Source organism: Tympanuchus pallidicinctus, unplaced genomic scaffold, assembly GCF_026119805.1.
Source record: "Tympanuchus pallidicinctus isolate F22 unplaced genomic scaffold, pur_lepc_1.0 scaffold1, whole genome shotgun sequence".
NCBI lineage: Eukaryota > Metazoa > Chordata > Aves > Galliformes > Phasianidae > Tympanuchus > Tympanuchus pallidicinctus.
Window position 1 is genome coordinate 65,698,389 of NW_026294618.1, and position 27,334 is coordinate 65,725,722.

General features: G+C 34.2%; 1 protein-coding gene across 3 annotated transcripts in view; it reads left to right on the forward strand.

Moving 5' to 3' along the window:
• The window catches only part of PACRG (parkin coregulated), a 192,210-nt gene that overhangs the window by 99,935 nt on the left and 64,941 nt on the right, over window positions 1–27,334 (forward strand). For all 3 annotated transcript variants that reach the window (XM_052683864.1, XM_052683874.1, XM_052683852.1), the window contains exon 5: window positions 8,867–9,016. In XM_052683864.1, coding sequence (XP_052539824.1) covers window positions 8,867–9,016 — 150 coding nt within the window. The remainder of the gene's footprint in view (window positions 1–8,866; window positions 9,017–27,334) is intronic.

The window sequence follows — 27,334 nt, forward strand, 5'->3', positions numbered from 1 at the left end:
ATTTTGAAAATGTCAAAAGGAGTATATAATTTTAAAGAATGGTTACTCTGTAAGCGATATTTGTAAAAGGTTATGAAAACAACATCACTCATTTTTCTCTCTAAGACAGGATTCATGTCATTTCTTTAAATCTTTATTTTCAACAACATCCAAATAAATTTATAGTGTTTTTTTTTGAAAGCTAAAATAGTGTCTTCAGAAAAAGACTGCAAGTTTATGACAGCAGCTCCATTTGGGATTTAAAAGTCTAGCTGAGAGTAGAATCTAGCTTAAAAATAATTACCTAGAAGCCTTATTGGTTGCACAGCTTTTAGCATTAGAAAAAGAGTGCTAGGTAAGGATATTTATACGAGTTTGATATATAGCCTTTTAAATTGAATCAGTATTTAAGGTACTGAAACCAATTCAAGAATGTGCTGGCTAAATTTATTTGTTGGCTCTGTTTTATTTTACTGTACAGTGGTTCGCTGGTGTTTTTTTTTTTGTTGCTTTTGTGTCTTTTTTTCAAAGCTTCTGTATTATTTGTGAAGTGTGAAGAGACCAAATAGCATCTAAATATGACAAATACTTCTTCCTGACTAAACCAGTAATAGTATGCTAAAAAGACACACACCATTTCAAGGAACCTGGAAGTGTATACCTCTAAGAGTTTTTGAAATTCTCTGTGCACGTGTAATATAACAGTGTAGTCAGAGCTGTATATTTCTGTGACTAAGCTCCATCCCCAATAAGCTCAGCTATGTTTTATGTAGATTACTGTCTCTAAAGTGTTCCTCTGGGTGTGTTATATCTGATTAACCAGTCTTCTTTTAGACCACCACTATATTTCTACTGCAACTAAGAGCAAATCAATTGATCGTTAGGCAATATATATATATGATGGAGAGGAAAGGGATAAAAGAAAAACAGAAAAATAGCTCTCCAAATGAAGTGCTTTTAAAAGCAGATTTCACTCCTGCGTTTGTGTTGAAGGGAAATATTAGCAAAAGGCTGCTCTCAAAAAAACTTTTTAAATTAAATTAGAATTTTTTTGTATAATTAAAAGATTTAAGGAGAAATCTGTCAACCTACCCGTGACTAATCATTTGTTTAAAGTTCACACTTTTTGAATATTGTATCTTAGAGATGAAAATGAAATTACTTAATAAATGTGTGGTTTACTCTTAGTCCTAATCACCTCTACAAATTTTCATCCAGTTATGCAAACAAGCAATGACTAAGAAAAGGGAGATAGCTGAAATTAACCAATACAGTGTCCTTCTTGAAAAAAAACTGAAATAATTCCTTATTTTTATTTGCCACCTTGACAGATGTTTGGTTTTGAGAAATTGTGAGGAAGAAAAAAATTCAGATTGGAGATGCTGATTTTTCAAAAAGTATTTGAAATATATTCTGGTTTCTCAAAATAAGAATTCAAATGATATTTTATTTTGCAGTGGCAAACTGTGATAAAATTGTCCACAAGTATTGTCACTGAATGATGTAAGAATAGGAAAAACAAATTACCTGGAATGTCAAGCCTGTAATAAATTCAACTAAAAATTTAAAAATGCAGAATCAGAAAATGCAAATATCTCAAGGTGTTAAGACTTTTAATTCCATTTCACACATAGCATAGGCTAACCCACTGTTTTATTTAAACTAAAACTGAGATCCATAATTGGAGATGTACTGCTCATAGAGGAGTACTGTAGGTACTACAAAAATTCTGATGTATAATGCAGAGAAGAATATCTTCTCCCTTGCCAGGAAGCTCCATACTGTTATTGTCATACTATAGACAGGGCAGGAAGGAGGCTAATTCTGCTAATCACAAACTGTATCTCTGACAGGACACAGAATAGAACCCAGATATACATCTCTGGGGTAGCAAGCAGAGCTGCCTATAAGAAACTGGAGCATTCCTTTATTTTTAGGGCACAAAAGGGTCTGTCTGTACCCCATGTCTTTCAGTAATGCATTGATTTATTTTAAAACTGACATGTGGCCTGATCTTATCTATAGGCAGCTAAGAATAGCCAGGAAAAGGCAGAGAGGAGGTGAGAGAGGGATGTTATACTGTTTGGTTGCTAATTGAATGCTCCTGTTCTAAATTCTTCGTGGTCATTATGTGAGTGTAAAATCCCTTTTCATACTTTTCTTTTTTTGAGGCAACTTATGTTTAATATTATGTTTGCCATAATGAGATTGGAAAAGCCATAATTCCTTATACTTGCTGTTGTTAGGTTTTTTGAAACTTTGAGAATCCTGCAAAATTCACCGGATTTGACATGAGATACACGGGCAAAAACACACACTGAGGAGGCAGGATGTTATTACCCTTTTATCTGGTGTTACTATGAGCAACATCAGGGGCATCACACACAGTGTATGGAAGCAAGCACCTGCTTTCCTTTCAAAGGCACCTATTGCTCTTCATTAAGTGTAAGCATTTACTTTTTTTTTTTTTTTTTTTTTTTTTTGCTAACAGCATGATTGTAAGCACTTCCAAGACATGTTTCATCTCCTTCACTCCAGCTCATTTCAGTCGATTTTTGTTAATGCAATTGTTTGTGAATCTCACTTCCTGATGTATTCAAAAAGATCCAAACAAATGAAGAAAAAAAACCCACCACACCTAAAATAATAAAAAAAAATTTTCAGAGGGAAGTTACTTGTAAACTCAGATGATATCAATGGCCTAGTTTGTAGCAGCACTGTCAAAAGTGAAAGAATAATAGGCGATAGTGCAGAAGTTGGAATAAGTAAGTAGAGATGATCAGTAGAAACATGTTGTTATAGCTTTGCTAATGAAGATAATGTGAAAGTAAATACTTAAGCAGCTTGGATTGCCCAGTTGCCAGAATGTTTTGTTTTATGAGTTGTGAATCTTAAAAAGGACACATAGGGAATCTGAATCTAGGCCTAAAAGCCAAATAAAGCTCATGTTTGCACATTAAATGTAAATTAGATGGAAGTATCATTTCTACAGATAGCAGACCTGACTGACAAACACTTCTGACTAAATTGAAAAAGAGCAATCTCTGACCTAAGGAACACGGAAGCTTTTCTTTTTTTTGTTTTTTTTTTTTTCTATGAACATTAAGAAATACATATTTTTGTGGGCCAGAGAAATGTACAGAACAGTATTCCCTCAACATGACCTACAGAGTCCTTTCTAACATCTAATATGTTTCTAAATTAAACTTATTTTTGTTTTCTTATATTCAACATCCAGTTGTAAAATGTGGGTTGATGTCTTGGACAACAATGTAATTAATCACATTTAATATCAAATGAGGGCTGGTGTTATATTTAGATGAGTAGAGCTGAACCTGTCAATAGCAGTTATTTTAAGCAGATTTATTTGGAAGAGCTTCTTTACAATAAGAGTGATGGAACACTGAAACAGCTTGCCTGGAGAAGTTGAGGAGTCTCCTTCTGTGGAGATATTCAAGACCCATCTAGATGCCTACCTGTGTGACCAACTGTAGGGTATACACTTTAGCAGTGGGGCTGGACTCAATATTCTCCTGAGATCACTTTCAACCCCTGCAATTCTGTTGTCCTGTGATATCTTCACTGTACTTGAGATATTTGTAATCATTAAATACTTCCTTATTTCATAGAATACTAAAATATTTTTATGCAATAAACAGAGTTTTCTGGGCTGTACTCCTCATTTTTTATCATCTCTGTTCCTTTCTGTCATCTATAGAACCTTTTGTGGTTTGATTGCTTTCTTGCTGTTGACTGACTATTGGTCTTGAGAACCAGTTCTAGTTGTTAAGAACATGGCTGGAAAGTAAATGTAGAAAACTTTTATAAATTTAAAATGCTTTTAAAGATAGAAATGCTCTCCAGCTTTTTTGGAAGATTTGTCTTGATTCTTAAATATTGGATGCTTCTTTCCAGTAGTACCTGTTAACCAGTACAAATAATTGCAATTAGAAGATTTATGTTAGATTCTGCAGCTCAAAACTGATCACAGGAATGTTTGGATTTTGTGTTGAGAGACATGGTTTAGTGTGAACTATTAGTGATAGTTGGATGGTTGGACTGGATGATATTGTAGGTCTTTTCCAACCTTGGTGTTTCTGTGGTTCTGTGAAACTTCAGGTGGTTTCAAATAATATAGATATTTTATTTCTTTTTCCTTCTCTTTACTCTTGTCTTTTCTATCAATCCTCATCCCAGTAGCCATTTATTATTGCTCTCTTCCTAACCATAGCAGTCGAGTGTTTCAAGAGTCATCAGTGAGAGACTTTGTCAAATACATTTGAAAGTCTCAGAAAACTGTATTACTTGTCTTTTTTTATCCACATTGTTCTTCAAGGATTTACAGTACATTCAGAATACTTTCTATTAATTTCTGCAGATGCCAGCATTACTAATCTTTGGTTCCGTACATTGTTCCTGAAATCCTTTCTAAAATGATTCACTGGTGATGAAGTTGTGTTCATTGAGAGGATACTCAATGCTGTTTAGTAGTTTGAGACAGCATGAGGGACAGAATACTAAGGATGGAGGGATTTCTGTAAACTGGCTTATCCACTGATGTGGTTTATGAAACTCTATTCTTAATGTTTTCTTTATATTATTTAATTAAACAGGGCCTACGAATGTTAATAGAATTCAAGCTTTGCAGCTGCCCGTCTAGTAAAGCACTACAGTTACAAGCAGAATGAAATTTCTATGAAACCACTGACTCTTCCCTTCTGCTAGATCATGTTTCTTACAAATATCAGTGATTTAGTGATGGATCATAGAATCATAGAATGGTTTGGGTTGGAAGAGACTTTTAAGATCACCTACTTCCAACCCCCCTGGCTATAGTCAGGGACACCTCCCACTAGACCAGGATGCTCTAAGCCCCATCCAGCCTGGCTTTGAATGCTTCCAGGAAGACACCCACAGCCTCATTAGCCAACCTCACAGTTGCACAAGACCTATTCTATGTGTCTTGTTTGGCTTCAGTGAAGTAATTTTCCATCACAGGTATTTTTGTTTACCAGCAGAGGGAAAGATGAGAATGCACACTGAACTGATTATAGTGTTTAGTTTTAGACCTAAAGAAAAAATGAAAAATTTCTAAATAGCTTCATAGCACTGTACTTGGAAAGGTAGTTGAATATAATCAAAGGTCAGTTCCAATTAAACAGAAATAAATTATCAACATAACTTTAAATAGAACTATCAAAATACAGATTTTAGTATTTAGACAATAAATTAAATTTTGGAGTCTGATTTGGCAAAAAATATCAGCTTATGAAGCTTCTAGGTCTTCTCTGAGATGTTACAAGTGTTACTCAAGGAAAAGACTTGAGTTTTTAAGAGCAATCATTGCTGCATATATGAATTGCTTCCGTCTAAATGTATAATAAGTGGCATATATCTTTAGAAAAATCTCCACTCAAACAAAACAAAATTCTGAATTTGCTGATTTCCAATAAAATTTAGTAAAGAATAAATCACTGAAGCTATCAATAAATTGGTATTGTCTATCACCATATTGTGAACAAGCTTTAATAAACATTGTTGTGGAAAACCTCCCTCACAAAAATGTGCCATTTCAGATAAACTTTTTACATATGGCTTTAAGTGGCAGAAATACAGAGATGACTTAGATTCTGAGATCTTGCATCAGATATTCAACTTGTTAACATTTTAAAACTGACTTTTATTGAATCAAATGTAATGGAGAATTTCAGAGAATATTTGTTAAAAAAAAAATAAGTGTAAGTATAAATTGAAATATTCATAAAGTACATACTTTATTGTATACTTGCATTAACCAGTTAATCACACAGAGGGTCTACTGCAAAAGTGTGCAGCCTCATCACAAGTAAAATAGTCAAACTGACATACCATTAAAGGAGAAAACACTGAAACTACTGAGCCAAAGAGACAATTTATTTTTTCCTTCTTGAGTGATAGGTAGCTCTCCTTAACTAATAGTTTTAAAATGATTTGCTAAATTCTTCTTCAGGGATATTAGTACTTCCATTCCTTTCTGGTAACCTTCAGATATCATTGACATTACTCAAACTGTTGAATTGTATTTATTTCTTAGACTACATTAGGATTTTATTCATTTCACTCATGTGGGAGAATGGTCTGCAGTGATGGCACCACACAGAAAATAATTACTAGATTTTTAAAAATAAGCATATGTTTGGAAGTGATGTAGGGGCAGGGACATTCTCTAATTAAATGTTTATACAGTGCCTAATATAATAAAGCCAGGAGCTGGTTGACTGTTATGCTTGGCATGGTCCAAATATTTAATAATAATAACAGTTCTGCAGTCAATTTGATCTTACTTTTGATATTTACAAGTGTTTTCCTAACACACACACTGCAGACTTACGCAATCTGAAGGGTTTCAGGCTCAAATTCCGCAGTCTGTTTGATTCTACTGTATCCTCTATTTTGGCACTCAAATTCTTGACCCAAATTCTGTTTCTTCATATTTGTTTTGCATGTTACATGATGGATGGGAGAACCTTGTGTTGAGGGAGGTGGAACAAGTATCCAACAAATGTTCTGGAATGAAGGTGAAAAAAGTGCCAATATTACTTTTTAAAGTTCTTGTAGGTATACCTGTAGTACAACTCTAAGTTAAGGAAACTTTCACAATAGGTTCTGTGAAGACTTCTGAATTCAGTATGCATTTGGTTTGCTGTAAGAGCTGGGACTCCTTAGTCAGGAGATATAAATCATATTTTTGACTTTATTAAGGAATTTTACTGGCATAATGCCAGCTTCCACCAAATGAGGGTTATCTTCACATAGGACACAAGTCTGAACATGGGAAACTGTGAAAACTTTTGGAAGCCAACACCTGCAGATAAAGAGCTTTTTCTTGAAGTGCTTGGGTAACCGTTTCTGTGTACATGATACTCTCTATGTGCCTAAAAATAAGAGCCCTTAACCTCTGGGCCAGCTTCTACAGTCAGGAAAAACCATTCTTGGAATTAGGTGCAGTTTATTGCTTAAGAATTAAGAATTTGTGATTTCTGCCATTGGTTAAGTTTTACAATAATTATTGTGCTGAAAAGTATATGTGTTACTGATTATTTCCCTATCAGTTCATTTAGCTAGCATTTCTGGGTATGACAGTTAAGTTATGAATAAACATACGCTGCAAATGATATGCTTCCTCTTTCAATCACTTTGTTAAGAAAATGTACAATGCCTGTTCCTGTTACCTGGAAGCAAACTGAATTGATGGACTTTTTGTCCACTTGTGAATACGCCCAGGAACATCATGGCATTACGTGTAGCCTGATGAGTCCACTAGGAACCAGCAAATAAGAAATTATGGAAGCCAATCTGTAATTTCATTTAATGGCACTTCTTTATCTTAGAATCATTTATACCTTGGGCTCCCTAACTTGGTTGCTTAACAGTAGCTTTAGCATGCTCTTCATAAGCATGGAAAGAGTAAGGAAAATAGATTATTTACTAGCTGATTTTCAAGAGTTTTTTTAACAAATTTTTACAACCAGCCTGCTTTGCCCTTGCTTCAGAGCTCTAGCTCTGATTTTTTAACACTCAACAGGTGTAAGGAGCAGGAGAGAGTGTGGCACACTATATTTACTTTAAGAGATGAAAAAAGTGATGCTGTTCTTGAGTGAGGATACTACCTCATTCCCTATGGAACAACATTCTTGTACGCTGACAACACTTAACTGCCAGAAGTACTGAATGCCATAGCTTGATTGTCAGCAGGCAGTTCTTGAATAAGTTGCTAGTAAGTTAATGCTCGTAGAGTTTTGATTGCATTCTTTCCCGTATTTTTTTCCAATTGTTTATACTTACACTGCATTGAATCACACATTTATATATATATTTATATATATAATATATATTTATATTATATTTATTTATATATTTTTTGTTTGTTTATAAAACATGTATTGTTGAATATGAGCTTATCTTTTATAGTTTAGCTTTTCCCAGTACAGTGACGAAGATGTCTATGTAAGTGAGCAGAAAACTAAGAAATTAGACCTATGTGTAATAGTACAGCAAATTCGACTTATATAGCCAACTGCATGTTTTCAGACAAGGTCTTATAACTTGAGGGATTTTGCATATATATGTATATATGTGTATGTGTATGCATATTTCTCAAGCAGAAGGCATTTTTCATTACCAGAGAGATACTTGTTTTTAGTAAACTCAAAAGTGAAGAGAAAGAAAACATATGTAGGAAATGTCTTAGTATCATAAGATTAGAATCACTACACTGAAAGCTAAGAGAAAAAAACAAGGCAATACAAAATTTTTCTTTTTTTTTTTTTTTTTTTTTTTTTTTTGGTAATGTTTGTCTTCACATAAAAAGCCTACAAGTTTTTTTTGTGTTTTCTTCCTGCAAACATTTACTTCATTGTACTGGTTCTTAGAATAGTAGGAATTGTTAGTTGAATGAATAAAACGATCATGAAATGAATGGGTACAATAATACAAACAGGCTAATTGTGGCACTAGAATGTATCTGTTGTCAACCTTTGCAGGTTGTCTTGCAGTTGTACAGTTTCATTGGCCCCAAATGGTACTTATTGAACATTTATTTTTTATTTGTTTGGACCATGCCAGTATTACACAGGCAGCATGAGGGAATAATGAGCTGCATTCTTTGGGTTACTGAAGAGTCAGCACAAATTGTGGGAACAAATAACAATCAGACAAGGCAGTGTTTTATAACATCAGGACTGCAATCCATCTTTGGGGTCTTTCAGAGCTGGGCTAATAAAGGCTCACTTACAATCCCCAGCAGAACACAATTTAATTAAATTTGCCCATTAAAGTACTCCTCCCCCTCACTCTACATTTTAAAAATTAATTCTGCTTTGTGACTGTTGTTCTTTATACATCACAGATGCACTGAGCCTTCGAAACCGACAGGTCATCTGCATCACACTGAAAGTCCTCCAGCACCTGGTGGTATCAGCAGACATGGTGGGAGAAGCCTTAGTGCCCTATTATCGGCAAATCCTCCCAGTCCTAAACATCTTTAAGAACATGAATGGTGAGTTATCCTAACAGACACTGTGTTGTCTTTCAACCCCTAAGGTAAAAAGGGGCTTGAGACAGGGTTAATTAACAATGTAGTTAAGATTTATTGCTGTATATAAACTCAAATCCATTTGGAGCTCTAAATAATGTAAACCCTCCCCCTTTACTATTCCCTAAGGATGCACTGAAATTAACAATTTCATTTATTACTCCTTGCACGTACAGTTTATTTAACTCAGTACGGAAGCACTGAAGCAGTTCTGTAATCTTCCAATAATTAAATTGTAAAGTTTTGTAAAAGTCTTGAATAAATTAATAAATTACAAAGGTTTTTCACTCCCTTAAATACTTCAATTCATTCCACTTGTTTTGTTCAGTTCTAGGCTTTTCACAAGCAACATTCACAACTACCTGCAGACTTAGGAAGGAATAAAAATAAAAGGAGTAATCAAACTATTTAATTTGAGGGTCAAGATAACTCCTCATATAAAAAATTCATATTTTTTAGTCAAAATTCACTCCTCATATAAAACATTCAAGTCGTATGATGTTTAGCATAGTAGTGAAGTTTGAAGTTACTATTTGTCACTTAGCAGGTTTTATTTGGAGAAATTTTGAACTATTTTGCATCTACAGTTGAGAATGCTTCTTTGTCTCAATCAATCACTCTCTTGCCGGTCTCAGTCTTTAAAAACTGTGATACTGAGAGCCCCATGAATACTATGTAATGTGAATGCATTTACGCTGTAATCACCAAGTAAAATCAATATGCTGTATCTTGCTTTCTCCAAATTACTCCTTTGGGTGTTTTTCTGTACATACTATACATACTATCTGTACAATTATTTACCAAAGTATTGACTTCATATTTATGTTGTTTACATACAGCCCTATAAGTTGAAAGAATATAATTCCTCTCAGTACTGACAATTTTTTCTTGAAATTCGTGGCATTTTTATAGTTATCTGCAAGACTGCTTCCGGGTTGCATTACCACTGAGTATACTATCCTAAACTCACTCTTGTAGTATCTTGGATTGAAAAATGCACATCCAAAAACTGGCTTGAAGAATCAAATGAAATTTAGATGCTAGTTCTCTCTAAATACATAAATGTCTGTGACTACTAAAGTTAGTGAGAAACTTGCAACAACATGTAGAATTCCATAAATACAATGCGATTTAGTTGTCAACCATGGTTTTAAAGAAGTTGTGGGAGGAAAGATTATGAATAAACTTAGTATGCTGAGATTAAGTATGTTCAGTAAGGCTCATTATGTATTAGAATATTTCCCCTTCACAGATCAATTTGAATATCTATCACAAAGAGGTCTGTCAATGCTCAGTAAATCATTTTTTTTTCAATTGTTTTCCTGAGCTTTGATTTTGATGTGTTCAAAATAAAATGTATTTTCAACACATCTGCATGACATCCATTCTCTATATATTTGTATGCATATCAGACTACACTAAGTCTTCATATTTGGCATTCATGAACTGAAATCCAAAAATAAGGGAAAATTAATAATTAGAAATTGATACATTTTATTAAATCATTACTTTCACAGGAATAAGATATTTGAAAGTTCAGTATTACCAGCAAGGCAATGGATAGTATTTGCAAGGCATATCACATGAAAATATCCCACTTGCTGAATATCTGCCTACTGGTGACTAAGGAAAATTCTTCTGCTATTTTCATTTCCCTTAGAAAGCTTACATTTCTTTCATCTTTCACAAGCTCTTTAAAGAAATTGTATTATTCTTTCTATCTCATTTCTATCTCCTGTATGCTTAATAGACAACTGAGGTACAAGTCTTCGCTCCCAGTTCCGAGTAAGCTTTAGAGGTGATTCAAGCTATTTTCTTCACTGCTTGTTTATATGGGTGGAAGATGGAGTGAAGGAGTGCTCTTCTTAGTACTTTTTTGTATTAACTTAAAGGAAATGTGTTGCATTTTCTAGGATTTGTGTGCGTTGAGATCTAGTAAGCCTGTCACTGTGGAAATTTGTCCAGAAATAAGGTAATTGGAAGGGGCCATGTTCTTGTCATTGCCACTTTGCTAGATCAGTGTCTCTTCTGGAAGGAGATCTTTCCCAAATTCAAACACCATTCTCACACTAGATAGGCTTAAAGGCAACAGAACATGGAAAAAAACAGTGTTAATCAGATCTAGTCAGCATTAAATGAATATGCTCATCCTGTATTCAGGGGTTGGACTTGATGATCTCAGTACAATTCTGTGATTCATATTATCTAGTCATCTCATTTTGACTAGTTAATTGATTTTATCTTCTGGACTAGATGGACAACTGCTGTTATCCCAAACATCCATCCTTACAGTCTTCTTATACTAGTACCTAGCAGACTTGCAGAAAAGCATGTAAGTCCCATTGACTTTAGATATGTTCTAAATATAGATGCTTCAGAAAATTTTTTTACAGTAAATTCATTTGATTTGTATTCATCGCAAAGTATTAAGCAAACTTATAAGCAAAATAGAAAAAAAATTTAGATCATGAAAAAGTATTTAATGAAACAAATATAAAATTCAGTCTTAGGTTCAGCCTGACAGATGTTTATCTCTTGCATTGCTCTTCAGTCACTGAAACTCATAAATTAGTTTGATATTACCTGAGCTTGAAATACAATGTTAGTTTGAGAAACTGTCAATCCTGTCCCACTTCAAGCAATTTTTTCCAACTTCCCATCTGTTTCCCAACACTGAGGCTACAGTTTCACAGTCAGCAACAGTACTACTCAGTTGCCATTGCCTTCTGAGGCATTCTTTGATAAATAAAAGTAAGGTTTGTTGACTCTCCCTGTAGGCAGCCATTTGCTACAGCTGACTGTGATTCCTACTGCAGATGTTTACTGGATTAGCTAGGGAGTCTGTGAACTGTGTAAGTCTTCTTTTCTGGGATCTGAAGCCTTTGGTGTACAAGGATGGTATCTTATTCAGCCTGTTGATCACCTGTATCTTAAACAGTGTCAAATGTTACTTTATACAGAGTTACTAATTTAGTGTACTCTTTTAGAGTATACACTAAATGTTGATTATTCATGGAAGCATGGAATTTTATAAATATTGCTTCTCTTTTTCATTGTGCTGTGACATTTCCACTTTTTCTTCTTCCCTCTACTGCTGCCAAATCATCCTGCCATTGTTTTATACACACAGTACTTTTTGTGAATTAACTCATTCTAATTTTGATCTCTTTTGCTATCTTACTGTGCATCTCAAACATGCTTGTCTCTAAAAATGAATGTCTTCATAATAGTTATGTTGTCTTGATGACTGATAATATATGTATTTCATTTCAAATTTTTAGCACCCATACTAGAAGTCTTTATCATAATATTTTTAGTCAACAATCCACAAAATGTTTATTGATTTCTTCTCAGTAATGTATTTTAGTGAAGTGTGGAGCATCTCCCCTATGACTGGAGCATCTCTTCTACAAGGAAAGGCTGGTTAACTTGGATCTGTTCAGCTTTGTGAAAAGGAGACTGAGAAGGAATCTTATTCATGTTTATAATGTCCTACTCTTAAGTGTAGGAGTCAGAGAAATGGCCAATGTCTTTTCAGTGGCCTGTGGTGCCAAGACAAGGGGAACAGGCCATAAACTGGAGCTTAGAAAGTTCAGCACCAATATGTGAAAGATCTTCACAGTAAGGGTGATGGAATACTGGAATAGGCTGCCCAGGGAGGTTGTGGATTCTCCTTCTCTGGAGATATTCAAGACCTGTCTGGACACCTACCTAGAGGGCCTGCTTTGCAGGGGTGTTGGACTTGATGATCTCTAGAGATCCCTTCCAGGCACTACAATTCTGTGTTTTTCTTGTAATTTCATATATCAAAAAACTATTTTGATTTTGTTTTCTGAATTCTCTGGAATGTTATGTCTAACTGTGAAAACACAGTATGAATCGAATTGTTGTTAATCAGAAAATCGAAGCATGGCAAATACATATTATTATTAGAGTCTGTGGGCCATGGGTAGGGGATTGTCAGGCATGCGTTCAGAGTGATAGAAATGGAGGAGTACATTGGTTCAGTATGGGCATATTCTTCCATTAATTATTCATTCCTACTTCTTGTATATAGGTAACTTCAGCACTGAGATTTATTTTTTTTATTAAAAGTTTATATATTACTGAGAAATTAATTAAATGTTTTATTTATTTAAAATAGCTGAAACATGCTCACGTGTTTGAGTAATAAGATAAAGAAAACAATAAGTGACTAGAACCTAAATTACAAATGCCATGGAAAGATCCAAGTCTCGGAAGGCAGATACCTGATGTTTTTGACAGCCAGAATGAGAAATCTCAGTGAGCTTTTGAAGAGTCTGTGTAGTGAGCAAGAGGCTTTTTGGTGTGTAAAACATGCTTGGTATGTCTGAATTTGTGCCCCCTACAGATTTTAAGCCCTAGACTCACATGAGACATTTCTCTTCTTTTGGATTCCCAAAGCAATCTGTTGCAGAGCAATATGACTGAAAGAAAAATTCTCCTGGTAGTGATGCAGACGCTGGTGTTTTAAGTATCTGTGGAGAAAGGGAGAGCATCATCACCAAGAGTAAGCATATTCTGAAGAAGGATTGAAGCCTTCTGTAAAAGCTCTTAGCCAAAGTCATAACATCAGCAGGAGAGCAAGTAGAAGGGGTTGTGTCTTGATCCCAGTGATTAGTGAATACTACTGAAACACAGGAGCTATTTGCCTGATCTCTGTGGACTAAGAGAGAGTGCCTAGCACCCTCTGAGCAAGTTCTCCAGCATTTGGACTGTTATGCAAAAAATGCTACTATGTAATATGAGAAACAAAAAAAAAGTCATTATAATGCTTACTATATCTATTATGTACCCTGTAATGCCACTTCAGTTTTCATTTAAATTTATTAGTTATGAGTACGCTAATAAAACTAATTTTAATCTTGTTAAGAGGGAAGAAAAATATCTGTAGAATCAAATGGAAATGCTTTTTTTTTTTTTTTTTTCCCCACAAAAACAGCTTTTGCTTTTGGGTTTCTTATTTTATAAGCCAGCTTTTTGAAATCTGTGTGGTGTCTGAGGTAAACAATATAAGAACACATTGAGTAAGTTTGCTCTTTTCTGACAGCAGGTAGAAAATAAAAGGAAAAGAAAGGAATCTTGCCTGAAGTTTACTGTTAGGTTGTATATGTAGCGTAATACTGCCTGAAACACAAGCTTATTTACTATCAAGACTTAACAGTTATGATCAGCAGATTTCTTTCTTAATTTACCTAACTTGTGAATGAAAATTTCATTGGTTTGGTTTAGCAACTGTTTTTCACTCTGCCAAATCCTACATCACGTCAATTCATGAACACAAGTATTTTTTCATGTAATCAAATTAAATTATTCACTAATAATAAAGAGCAGCTTTTAAGAGAATTGCAGATAAAGCAATGGATGAAAACAAAATATTGTTATTATTTAGATACCTTAGGCAGTAGCACTGCCTGAAGTATGGTGTAGCACTGCTCTGAAGGAATCTGTAGCATGTTGATTTCATCTATGGCTTGTTTCAGTCACAATAAAGGAAAACAGCAGTAGCAGATCAGACTGAAGCCCAAGTTTCACTTGGCTGCAATAAAGGTGCTCTGACACTAACAGTAAGTTAAAGCTAGAATGAACTTTTGTCAGCCTCTATGTATCTAGTCAGTCATCTCAAATAAAATTTTAGAGATATGACTGAGAATACCCAGTGTAACTGAATTGCAGCATTCATTGAAGTGTGAAGCTACAAAACAGAGCTAGAATGCCTGCTTTACAGCGCCCGAACTTCACTTAGGAAAAAACATTCCCGTGTCTGAGAGATACTTCACATGTTTTGGAGAACTGTTTTTACAAAGTAGAGTAGTGCTTCACAGACTCTAGAGAAAGAAGAACAAGTGTTTAATTGCAGAAGGAAACGACTACGGTGTCCATATGTTTGGAGTGTTCTCAAAAGTGCTTGTGAGTTTGAGGCATTGATGGTCCTCAGAGTGGTTTGTGGTTATTAGTGAGAAACTTGCATCATCTTATAATGTGATTTAATATGTTTTAAGGAAACATTTCATATGTCTGAGTCCTCCTCTATGAGGTCCCAAAGTGCTTTCATAAACAATGTCAATCTTATTCTAAAATTCTTTACAGTTTATCAACTCCATGTTCAGAAATCGTTCCACATTCTCTTCATTTGTCTTCTGAACTTAGAGGTTTCAGGTTATTCTTAAGCAGCTGTCATGATTTCAGAAGTACAAGAGCAAAGATTCTGTAATAGCTTTAAAGATACACACTTCAAAAGAATAGGACCATTATGGCAACACAGAACTGAGTGAACAAATTATTTTTATGTTTGTAGATTTTTACAATATACTCTCAGCAAAAGAGGATTCAGAACGTTCTGATTCATCAACATTTACTGAAAAATACTGTGATTTTCCCAAAAATGGAGTTTGCTGTGCCAGTAAATCACTTTGTTAAACATAACGATGAATTGCTTGCACTCCAAAAATTAATACTATTATGGAGAGAAGCAAAATGCGTTTGTCATTACTACTTGAAATTAATAATATTATTCTGACAGGCTTCCTATGAATTAAAGTGCTAAGAATATTTATTTAAATAATAACTTTCAGTGTTTTTAAGAACTCAGAACAATTTTTTTTCTAAGAGATCAACTGATGGTCTTTAATTTTTTTTTCCAAAATGTATTTTTTTTGCCAAATAGCTAGTCTTGTAAGAGAAAATAATGTGAAAATAAAGGTTTTTGAATAGTAATTAAATATGGAGTAGAAGAGGATTAATCTTTAACAGTTAACAGCAGCTGCTCATGTATGTCATTATACACTAGTTAGTCCCTACTTGTTTCAGTCACCAGCATTGCATAGTGAGTTACAGAAAATCTAATGAAATTCTGAAGTACTGAAATTAGAAGTTACTGACACCCACCTATATCAGAGCATTTTTCCTTTAATATCTTCCAATACGAAGCATGTTTTTTTTTTTAAGCTGATGATACTGTACACTATTCATGTATAATCAAAGCCCTATCAGGTACTTTATAATACACTTAGAAAATTATGCTTAGATCATAATTGCTGGGTAATTTCTAATTACTATCTAATTTCTTAGCTGAAAAATACAGCATCAGACTGTGTAAAGTAAAACTGACTCAGCAGTAATTAGGCTGGTGTTATTAACATTTCGCACTTGCTTTTAATGTTTTAATAGCCTAATTATTCCATCATCTTGAATTATTGATAAAAGAAAAATGGAAAGCTCACCATGTTCATGGATTAATATTTCTTCCAATTTTTTTTCCTTTTTCCAATTTTAATTTTTTTAGTATATTCTCTAAAGGAAAGGAGAGTTATCTAGTGACTGAAACACAGATATGAGAGTTAGGATTTTGAATCGACAGCAAATTAGTGGGTAAATCCAATAGTGAAAATGCTACAGATCTATGCATCTGTAAAATGGATATAGCCTCAAAGATCTTGTATGACTCAATCAACGTTTTCTTTTCAGAACTTTTTAAAGTTCCAGGGCAGTGAAACAGTATTTTCACCAAGTTAAAAATTAGTATGTTTTGCTTTAATACTTTTGTGGAATTTATGCTCCTGTGGAAAATAATAATCTTTGGAAATCAGACGTTAGAGGAACCAGATTAGTACAGAATTATAATGGCATTTGTAAATCTGCCTTTTCGGCATGTTTATACCTTTCTTAATTAGTCCAGGTTGGATGGGGCTTTGAGCAATCTCAACTAATCATCTAGCAGAAGGTATTCTCGCTTGTGGCAGGGACATTGGAACTACATCATCTTTAATACCTCTTCCAACTCAATTCATTCTATGATTCTAATGTGAGCAGGTAAATATCTGATCTCAAAATGAGACAAGGAGATGCTTTAGTTACCAAAGAAACCCATCTTTGGCTTTCTCTGAGCAACGTTGCATGCCTGCAACATTAAACTCTACATAAAACAGAGTGGGCACTGTCATTTTCATTTATTTTGCATTACTTTAATGCAAAATGTAAGGTTTTTGTTGTTGTTTGTTTTCAATAATAAAGATAATGTACAACCTGGAACTAGAGCCCACAGTTCTGTCCTGCTGTTTCTCTACCTAAAGGCTAGGCTTATACTTGCTTATCTATAGTTTCTTCTTTATGAAGGAGTCCTGAATTCCTTGTTGAATCTAACTAAGTTATGGCATGAAGGATGATGCAGACTGGCATCAATTTATGCACAAACTTTTTTTCACAGAATCACCTAGTTCTGCACATGCCCATGTAATGGGATTGCAGCTCTATAGGTTCTCAGTTCCCCGGCTGCTCCAGATAGATTAGAACTGCACCATCCATATTGCAGTTCTGACTATAGCCTCTAAACTTTAGAGAAGCAGAATTTCAGATTTGTGTCTGCACTTCTTATTTTCAATTGATTTACTATAAGCAGCTCCCTTGTGGACTTCTTTGACACCCTTCTGAGGTTCCTGATTTGGTTTGTGTGGACTAGAGACACCTGTATTTGTTCTCTAGATATTAAGGCTTTCTTTGGATTTGCCTCCTACGAGTAAGCTAGAATGTTAAAAATCTAACTGCTGTGTTTCCATTTAAGGAGTTATTCCCTTCTTCTTGGTAATGTGTTTCTACAGTTTTCACCTAGTTGGAATGCATACAGTGAGACTGACAAATGATTTTGTCAGTTGAACTGTCACTACCCACTTCACTTAAAACTACTTTCAGATACATATTAAATAACACTGAGAAAGTATTTATTTTCTGTATAATTCTTCTCTTTTCCATTATGTTTGCAAACAAATGTGCTTAAGTTTGAAGAGACACGTGGTTTCAACTTGTTACATTTATTAAAGTAGCATTTTTTATTTTAAAATATACATCTGAAATGCATGCTCAATTATTAATTCTAGATACATTGTGTTTGTTTATTGTGGATATTTTCAATTTCTGTGCTCAGTTAGGATTTCTACTCTGAGTGTTTCTGTGAAAGTAGTTTGAAGTTACCAAAATCACAGAAATTGGATCTGTACCTGGCTTTCTGTTTTTATGTGAAACCAAACAGCAGGTAATGGGGAGAGAGGAATTTTTGAGGGAGAGTTTTCCTTGTGGCATCTTTCTCTTTCCCTTAAGGAAAATAGATTAAAGCCCCATGTAATGGAATGATACAAGGAGGTGTATAAATATTGCACTGTGATTAAACCACCACAACACTCAGGTGATTAAAGTGCTTCAGGTCCTTCAGTTATTATTCTATTATATCATTTCATCTCATTTCAGACATTGCTTTTTTCTTAGATACTGAAGAACACTCTAGGCAACAAAGCTGAGGCCCATAGCAGTGAACTATTGATTCCTTTTTCAATGTTACACATCCATCATTCTCCTTTTCAGGTGTACCAATAAAAACATGTATTCTTGTTATAATATCCTATGGCCATCCAACATGGTGGTGCGATTAACGTATGAAAATCTCAGTTTCTTTTGCAGGGCTGTAGTAGCTGAACAGTACATTTGAACTTCTCTGGTTTGCAAATTAGGTGGACTAGATCCAATATTTATGATCAGAGTATTTATATACTGGTGTCTGCATCTCATCCAGAAGTTCCTGCTTCAGATAGAAGTTACATTTTAGAAAAAAAAAAAAAACAAAAAAAAAAAACAACTGAACTGTTTTTATAATAGGACATTCCATTTATACACCACATTAGATTCCCTATTATTTTATTATTTTTATTTTCAAAGCTAAATTAAGTATTTAGAAAAAGAAATGGCAAGGTTAACATTCAATCTCATCTCTTCTTGCTTGGTTTTATGTATTACAATACAGTTCCTAACCAAATGTACTTACTGTTTCTAATTAGCACAGATATTTTGTACGATTCTACACAATTTGGAATAAATGTTAGTGCCCAAATTTCCTTTTACTTTTTCATCATTGAGCTGATGTCACTGTTACTCTCTGCAGTACATGTCTAAATATAATTTTACTGTTTAACAACTTTTTTTTAGTGGAAACTGTTGGCCAAGTGCTTATGAAATTGTTAGGTCAGAACATATTTAGGAAATATATTTAAGAAACATATTTAGGAAAGATATAAATGGGAAATAATTTGGAATAAATTTAAGATTGATTCTTCCCACAAAAGATGGATGTATTCTAGCCAAATGAAGGAGAATTATTCAAAGGCAAAATGGCCACATTGAGGACATGATGTTAAAAATTTCTCCTTGGATGGAAAGGTACAAAAGTTTCTTTAGTTTTTGGGCAGTGCTTAATATGTCATCTGTCCACTGAGTGCAGAGAGAGCCTGAAGAGTTTAGCCTACTAGGAGCAAAGTTGGCTTTGAATAAAAAGTTGAATAAACTGCCAGTATGCTAGATTTCAGAGACAGGCAGACTTGTCTCAGATTCCTGTATAGCCACTCATCAGTCAGTTGTAAATCAAGGCCAAACAGTTCAGTGGTCATAAGAGTGAAATTCTCATAAATATCAGATTTAAATAAAAATCAGATTTAAATAAAGGCACATAAATAAATCAGGCACAGGAGGCATACTTGTTGGCCCCCGAATCTGTTCTTGGAAGATCTCAAATTGGTTGTATTCTTTTCCTATAAAATGAACTCCACCACACCTTATTTAACCATTTGCTTATAATTTAAACAATTCAATGAAGTTAGATATGAATGCAGATTTTGTTGTTCCAAAATAGTTTTTCTAATGTTCCTTGAATTTTTGGAAAGAAATATTTGTGGTGGGGAGACTATTAATCACCAGGCCACCACAAGAAAGGGAGATGTATCCAGCTGAACTTAAATGATATAAAGTGAATGGCACATACATTTCTATGAGCAGAAAAAGCAGAACCTTCCATCTGCAACACTGTATGTGGAAGGATAGAATCAGAAAGCAGATTTGTTTTCTTTTATATTGAAGGCAGATCTATAATGAAGATCTTTATCACATCACTCTTGTGATTTCAGCAATTCAAACTTCTGGTGTAGAATTGCAAAGATTACTTCCTATCTTCTTGAAAACTAGCTTATTGATACATAGGCTTTTCACAGAATCTACATATTTAGTCAGATATAACTGAATTATGGAGGTAAGACAGGTAAGAAGCAAAGAATCTAAATCTAAAACTGTACTGTACCTCCTCTTCAGAACTGCTTAACTCCTGCATAGAAAGTATAATTGCTTGTACTTGATGAAAGTAGTAGGTAATGAAGAATCAATATTTCCTGTATGGGATCCCAAAGAAACCCATAAAACTCAAGATAGGAACACAGATCGGTTTGTGGAGGAACAACTACGTGGAGAATAATCATTTGATATGTGAAAAATAAATAAAAAAAAAGTAATCTTTTTTAAAGTAGATTTTAAAATATTACGTAATGTATACAGAGCTTATAATTCAAGCATATTGCAGATTTAAGTATGTCTCATAATAGTATGTGTTTGATAAGAAGAGTATTTCAATTTTTCTCCCAAAGATTTTTTTATGTTAGGAAAACAGTTATATGAAAACAAACAAACAACAACAAAAAAAACCCAACAGAATCACAAAATCACAGAATGGCCAGGGTTGGAAGGGACCTCAAGGATCATGAATCTCCAACCCCCTGCCACATGCAGGGCCACCAATCTCCCCATTTAATACTAGACCAGGCTGCCCAGGGCCCCATCCAACCTGGCCTTGAACACCTCCAGGGGGTGGACATCTACAACCTTTCTGGGCAGCCTGTTTCAGCACTTTACCGCTTTCTGTAAAGAACTTCCCCCTGACATCCAACCTAAATCTTCCCTCTCTCAATATCAAACCATTTCCCCTTGTCCTGCTGTTATCTACCCTTTCAAAGAGTTGATTCCCCTCCTGTTTGTAGGCTCCCTTTAGGTACTGAAAGGCTGCAATGAGGTCACCCTGCAGCCTTCTTCTCTCCAGGCTGAACAAGCCCAGCTCCCTAAGCTTGCCTTTGTAGGGGAGATGCTCCAGTCCCCTGATCATCTTCGTGGCTCTCCTCTGGACCCTCTCCAACAGCTCTCTGTCTTTCATGTACTGGGGGGGCTCCAGAGCTGGACACAGTACTCCAGGTGGGGCCTCACAAGAGTAGAGCAGAGGGGGTCAATCACCTCCCTGTCCCTGCTGGCCACCCCTCTTCTGATGGAAGGTACATAATAATATTCTTAGTTCTAAGTCAGATATAACATTCTCATTTTATTTCATATTCTGCTCTCTAAAGCTTGTTTCAAAATTTATGTTATTTTTGAGAGCTCTGACATATAATTCCAATCTATGGCCCATTGCATTACTGAAGGTGAATAATACTGTCTTAGGGCTCCAATCTACTATTGGAGCTATAAGGGCTACAATCTACAGTCTACAATCTACTACTAATCTACAATCTACTATTCAGACAGTAAGCTTGGGAGACCTTACTCAGAATTGAGTACTGGGAAATTTCAGGAGTATTAAACTCTTAAAGTAAAATGTTGGCATCCCTAAATACAAGGAGAGATTTTCTATTTTTTGAAATCATATTCCTTTCAAGTTGAACAGAATATTTCTTATCTGTCTCTACTTTGTATTACTTAGTAGGGAGAGCAAAGATTTCTTTTAACTGTAATTCACAAAACTATCAAAAACAATAGCTTAGAAATGCAGTCCCAAATTCCATAAAATATGTACCCAAGCCTCTGTTTTGATAAAAGTAGCTTTGAGGAGTAATATGGTACATATGTGTGATATTTCCCTTTTAATGTAGTGGGATGAGATATAATATATCTTTCTTGGTCAGATTTTAACAAAAATCATGACCATTTACACATTAATTTTATTTCATAAGCCCGTAAATACATCTCGATGGTGGATTTTGAATTATAAGTGCACACAGCAAATTCTAATTTCTGTGGATTTTTTTTTTATCTTAGGCCTGAAAATATATTTTTTACCATTTACAAAATTGTTATCAGTGTTCGCTTAACAAATTAGTTTAAGATATTTATTGTTTTTGACTAAAGGTTATTTATTTTGCACCTATCCTCAATAGCTGTAACTATTCTTAAATGGTCCCAAGTATTATTACCAGCTTATGTATTTTTTCATTATTAAATACATATTTTAGCTTCATCTGTTTACATAAGCATTTCATATATTCTGCACACACTGAGTTTCATAAGTGATCAATAGTATATTAATTTTAAACAAATTACTTGTTTAAGTCTCATTAAGACTATTGTCAATTGACACTTTTAATACAAAATTACATTAAGATTAGATTAATACAACTTAGATTACTTTTAGTGAAAATAAATTAACAACTAAAAATCTACATTTCTGACATCATTCTGGCTGTTGTTAAATGTTCATGTTAGTTTATGTGCAAAGCTGGCAGGATAGAAATACCCTAATCTGCATATAGGCTGTGTATATCTGTTATACCAGAGCATACCTGGCTTTATTAAGAAGGCAGGATAAAATGTGGAAGTAGACATAAAAATTGACACAGAAGATTACTGTTATTTCTGCCATCTTTATACTAGTAGAGATTCCTGGCACTCATAATCACGCAGTAACCAGTTTTGCTATTAATTTTCAAATCCCACAGTGGTACAGGATGATAAATTAAGATTCTCTGTCAGTCTCAGTGTTTAAACAAGCAGTGGTCTTAAGTGTCATCCTGTTCAATTGCAATTAAAAATGTTTGTTAGATGGCTGGAATATGTGGATGATTCTTCACTGATTTGTTCTATTTATGTTTGCATTTATTAGAAATATGATTAAAAGTCTGGCTAAGATGTACAGGTTTTGCTTCCCCACTTGAGAAATAAAATAGTAGAAATAATCTTTCAGATCTGTTTTGTAGAAAAGACAACAGCATTTCAGTCAAGAACCTGGATATTGTCATGCAATATGCATTTCAAGCAATTGAAATCAAGTGTTTTTTTATTAGCTTTTTTTATTCATTAGAAAAATGATGGTCAGCTTGCTCTGTTTCTTTTTATATATTTTGTTCTTTTTGTTTTGATTAAACATAATTTTTTCTTATTACTTTAGAGAGTGAAATTTATTCTGGTCATGTGAACTCTTCTCTGTCATTAGAGATACATAGTGATACATCATTCAAGAGCAGAATTCTATACAAGCTTACTCTTCTATGATTAATATTTAGCATGTTTTGTACAATGCAATTGTTCACCAACATTATGAGAAAAAGGTCCCTTTTGTTGCATTATGTTGTGTCCTTGGAATGGCATGTGGTATGCTGTTTATGTAAAGGAGCCATTTAGAGGCCGTGGGTCTGTTTCTCATACCCTCATTCACATTGAGGCAGTACTTTTTACAGTTATTGATCCCAAGGAAACAAATTGCCTGGGGGAGCTAGGGGATTTCAGAAAGGCCCATTCAAAATGTTAGCAAGAGCAGAATTTGGTGCTAACAGAAGCAGGAACGTTTAAATGCGGAAGCCCTCATTTCTGTATGCAGTAACAGTCACCAGACAATAGATTGATTTATCTGAACACTACTTACACACTATTGCTTCCTTTTAAATAAAATTCTCTTCGCATTCAGACATGGTTGTGAGTAAACAACCTTGTTTTCGTTCTTATTAATTATATTTTTATGTAACATCTACCTCTGACCAGGACACACAAACTGTACCTTTTCTACTGTACTTTACTGGACTGTGTGTTTTCCACAGTAAGACTGTGTTTTGAATGTGAAGAAAATTAGAACTATTCTAGAAGTACTCTTTCAAAAGTAGAAGTCTCATTTCATGTCTCTCTTTTCAGATTTTTTTAAACAGTTCTAAGTTACTGTGCTTTCAAGAAAAGAACAAACATAGGTAGCAATAAAGAATGGCATTTCACTTTTTCTTTGGTTAGATCTAATGCTGATAAGCACAACTAGAAACATATATTTTTTTGTTACAGAAGTGTATGTGTGACCTAGAAGTATATAAATTTAGTTTAACTTCAAGGTTTTCTACACTTTCACATTGTTTTTGTCTATATTTACGCTCTTTAACTCCTGAGGACATACAGCTATGTCCTGAAGTTTGAAGTTTGTAATTAGTGTAGGCTTTTTCTCCATCCTTATGAGAGGAAAGCTATTGTAAAACTTGTTTATTTGAACTCTGTGCCATACCTTCTTTGAGAAGAGTATGTTGATGCCACCTGTGGTGTAGAAAAGCTGGTAGTACAGTGTTGTTTCTGGATTACGGATAATTTTCCTCAACTTGCAGGCTTTTATGTATTGTTTTGGGGGTTGATGGGGATGAAAATACTAGGACAAAAGTGGATGTGTGATTCCTTATGTTCATATAGCCATCTCCTTCAGTAAAATGACATAAAAAATAAGAATAAATCTCATATAGTATGATTATTATAAGTGAATTACAATTATCATTGTTATAATTGTTATCATCATAGACAGTATATGTTACATATTGGAAAGAAAGAATTATATTTTTCAAGTCCAAGATCCTGCATAGCCCACCTAGATTTAAGTCTAGCTGATGGTTTTACAATATTTATATTTCTGTATTAGTATATATCTTATAGTCTGTATTGTTTTCTTACTGTGATAAACTGTATTTTTAGAAACTCATCTCTACAAGTAGATGTGGATTTTAGCAGATAGTTCTAGAATTGCCTAGAATAACAAATGTTAGATATAGTAAGAAATTGTCACAAAATCCATCTGATCAGTCGTACATTGGTTTTCAGGCATCCAAAGCCATTATTAATTGACTTTTGTAGCTTCATTAAACAGGTACAGTACAACTTTCATGTGTGTGTTTGTACAGCTGGGTGAATCCCAACAAATGGTGCTCCAAGACAGAGATCACAAGCTATTTTAAAAGAGCGTGATATAATTTCTATACTTCCTACTGATCATGGTCCATTACCAGTATCAGGTTCCATTGGGAGAGAAGGCTAGTCAAGAACTATGCTTGGCTGCTTTAGGGCAGAGCTTGTGTTGTTTAGTTTACTACTCTAATTATATTCTCTTGATGAGATCATTAGAGGACAATAAAGGAAAATGAAAACAGTTTGCAATATGTGTGGTCAAATTAGCCACACAGAGAAATTATGGTTTGTACTTAAACGCTGTTTAGAAAGTGTCCATTAAAAAAAATGTAGACACTCATGTATGTACACTATAATGATGCCTAAACTAATTTTCTTTAATGTGTTTATTTTTGAAATTGGGAATTGGACCCTGTTTCTATCTGATTAGAATGCAAAGGAAAGATTTAAATGAGACAGTCAACAGGAAATCTACAGCCATGAACTTCATGAAAGCATGCTACTGCTGACAATTATGCAGACCAGAGCTGGTGGATCATTTACAACATTTTTTATTTTAACAAAAATTAAAAATGAAATCTTATTTCCATCTGAGAAAGAGGCTGCTCTTAAGTGCAATTAGAACTTTACTTTAGCTAATCCATGGAAATCTAAGGAAAAAAATTAAGGATTTCTTTAGTAAACCCTGCATGTGTATACACAACTTTTATTCCTTATCAGGGTGCATTGTTACAACTTGTGGAATATGTACTCTGAAAGCACATCCTTCAGAAAGAGAAGTAATGATTTTATATTGCCTAAATTCGGATAACTGAATTCCGTTTATAAGCTAGGAAGTATAACTAGATAGAGCTTCAACTTTTTAAATGACCATGCTTTTATTGCAAATATTTAATTTTATAGATTACTGAAGGAAGCACATTTATGGGTAGAAAAGTACATTTATGGATTATCGTAGAAAAATGTCTCTATTTTTCTTTGGGATAACTGGACTGTTCCTTTTTCTCCCCTAGTTACCCTGACATCTTTTACCTGAGCTCTAATAGATCCCACAAACCAGAAAAGTAACTGCATAAAAAACTCTTGAGAGTCCACATCTGAATTAAGAAAGCAGTGTATTCTTTGAAACACACCTTTCTGTTACCAGTAAACTGATTAATTGCCTCTTTTCCATTCCTGCACTTGGTGCCTGCTCAGGGTGGCACTGCAGTCCAGAAAATTCTTTTCTGTGGTGACTGATTGTAACTGCAGTGTTAGGGGCTTTGTGGACTTCACTTACTGGAGATCCGAAAGAGAAGGAACAGGGCTACTTCAGATATTAACAAGCAGAGAAAATGACTACATTATATACTGTATACTCTTCAGTACTTTATTTTACTAGATTTCTTCAATCTGTGTTCTTGTAGCTTCACTCCCCATATCTTAGAGTATTAATATTTTCTTAATCTTAATATCCTTCTAAACACAGCAACTGAAGAACAAGTGTTAGTTTGATCCAGGTCTCAGTAAGGAAAGATTGCTATCAACATTAATGAGGAATGGATCAGCCCATAAATGAAGAATTTGTATTGCCTTTTAATTACCTAGTGTGGCCAAGTTAGTCATCACATCAAAATCAAGGGAGCTGGCATACAATTGGAGGTTCAGGTATTCTTAACTGAATGCCTACAGGTGCATATTTAATTAATTTTGTCAGAGTTTAATCTGAATCACTTTCCAAATCAATAAATCAATTAGAAAATGAATCATTTTTGCCAGACTGCAAAGAATATCAGGTTCAACAGTGAAAAAATTGAGTCCACTCTTTTTCCTAGAAAAAGAAGTTAAACTGCATGCAATTTGCTCTGTATTTAGGCATTTTATCTATGTCAGTGAACACCTGAATGTTTCATTATCCTGGGTGCTTCTCTACACTGTAGCTAGTTACAAGAGAAGCTTCCAAAATCTCTTTCCAGTTTTGTGGTTTAGGCCTTCATTCCATTTTTTTCCTTCAATATTTTCTTAAAATGTCTAAGATGTAAAGGGTCATTTTCACATATTTATTGCAAAGACATTTTTAGGAACAGCTAGATGTGGTCTTTTTTGTTTTTTAAGAAAAAGTGATTTTTAATTTTTTGGCCAGAATGAGAATTATAAGATCATTTTTTCATGCAGCTCTAAGGCAATTTCAAGTTTTATGTCATCTAAATTTTGTTTTAATTTTCAATATTGCACAGCCTTACTCATATACGTATTATTAGATGGATGGCTACAGAAAATATCTGCTTTCTTTTCCCTTTTATGCTAAAAATCTACAGGTTAAAAACTATGTAACTCTGCTTGTCATGTGAGGTCAAGACTTTGAGTAGTGTATCAGGAATGACTGAAGGCAGGTTTATATTCAACTTCCTTTGGGCTATTTCAGAGCACAGATGATAAACATATTTACATACGGGCATGTAACTTATCTCAGTTTCTGTACAGATTTCCCTGTTGTGTATTAAAATATAG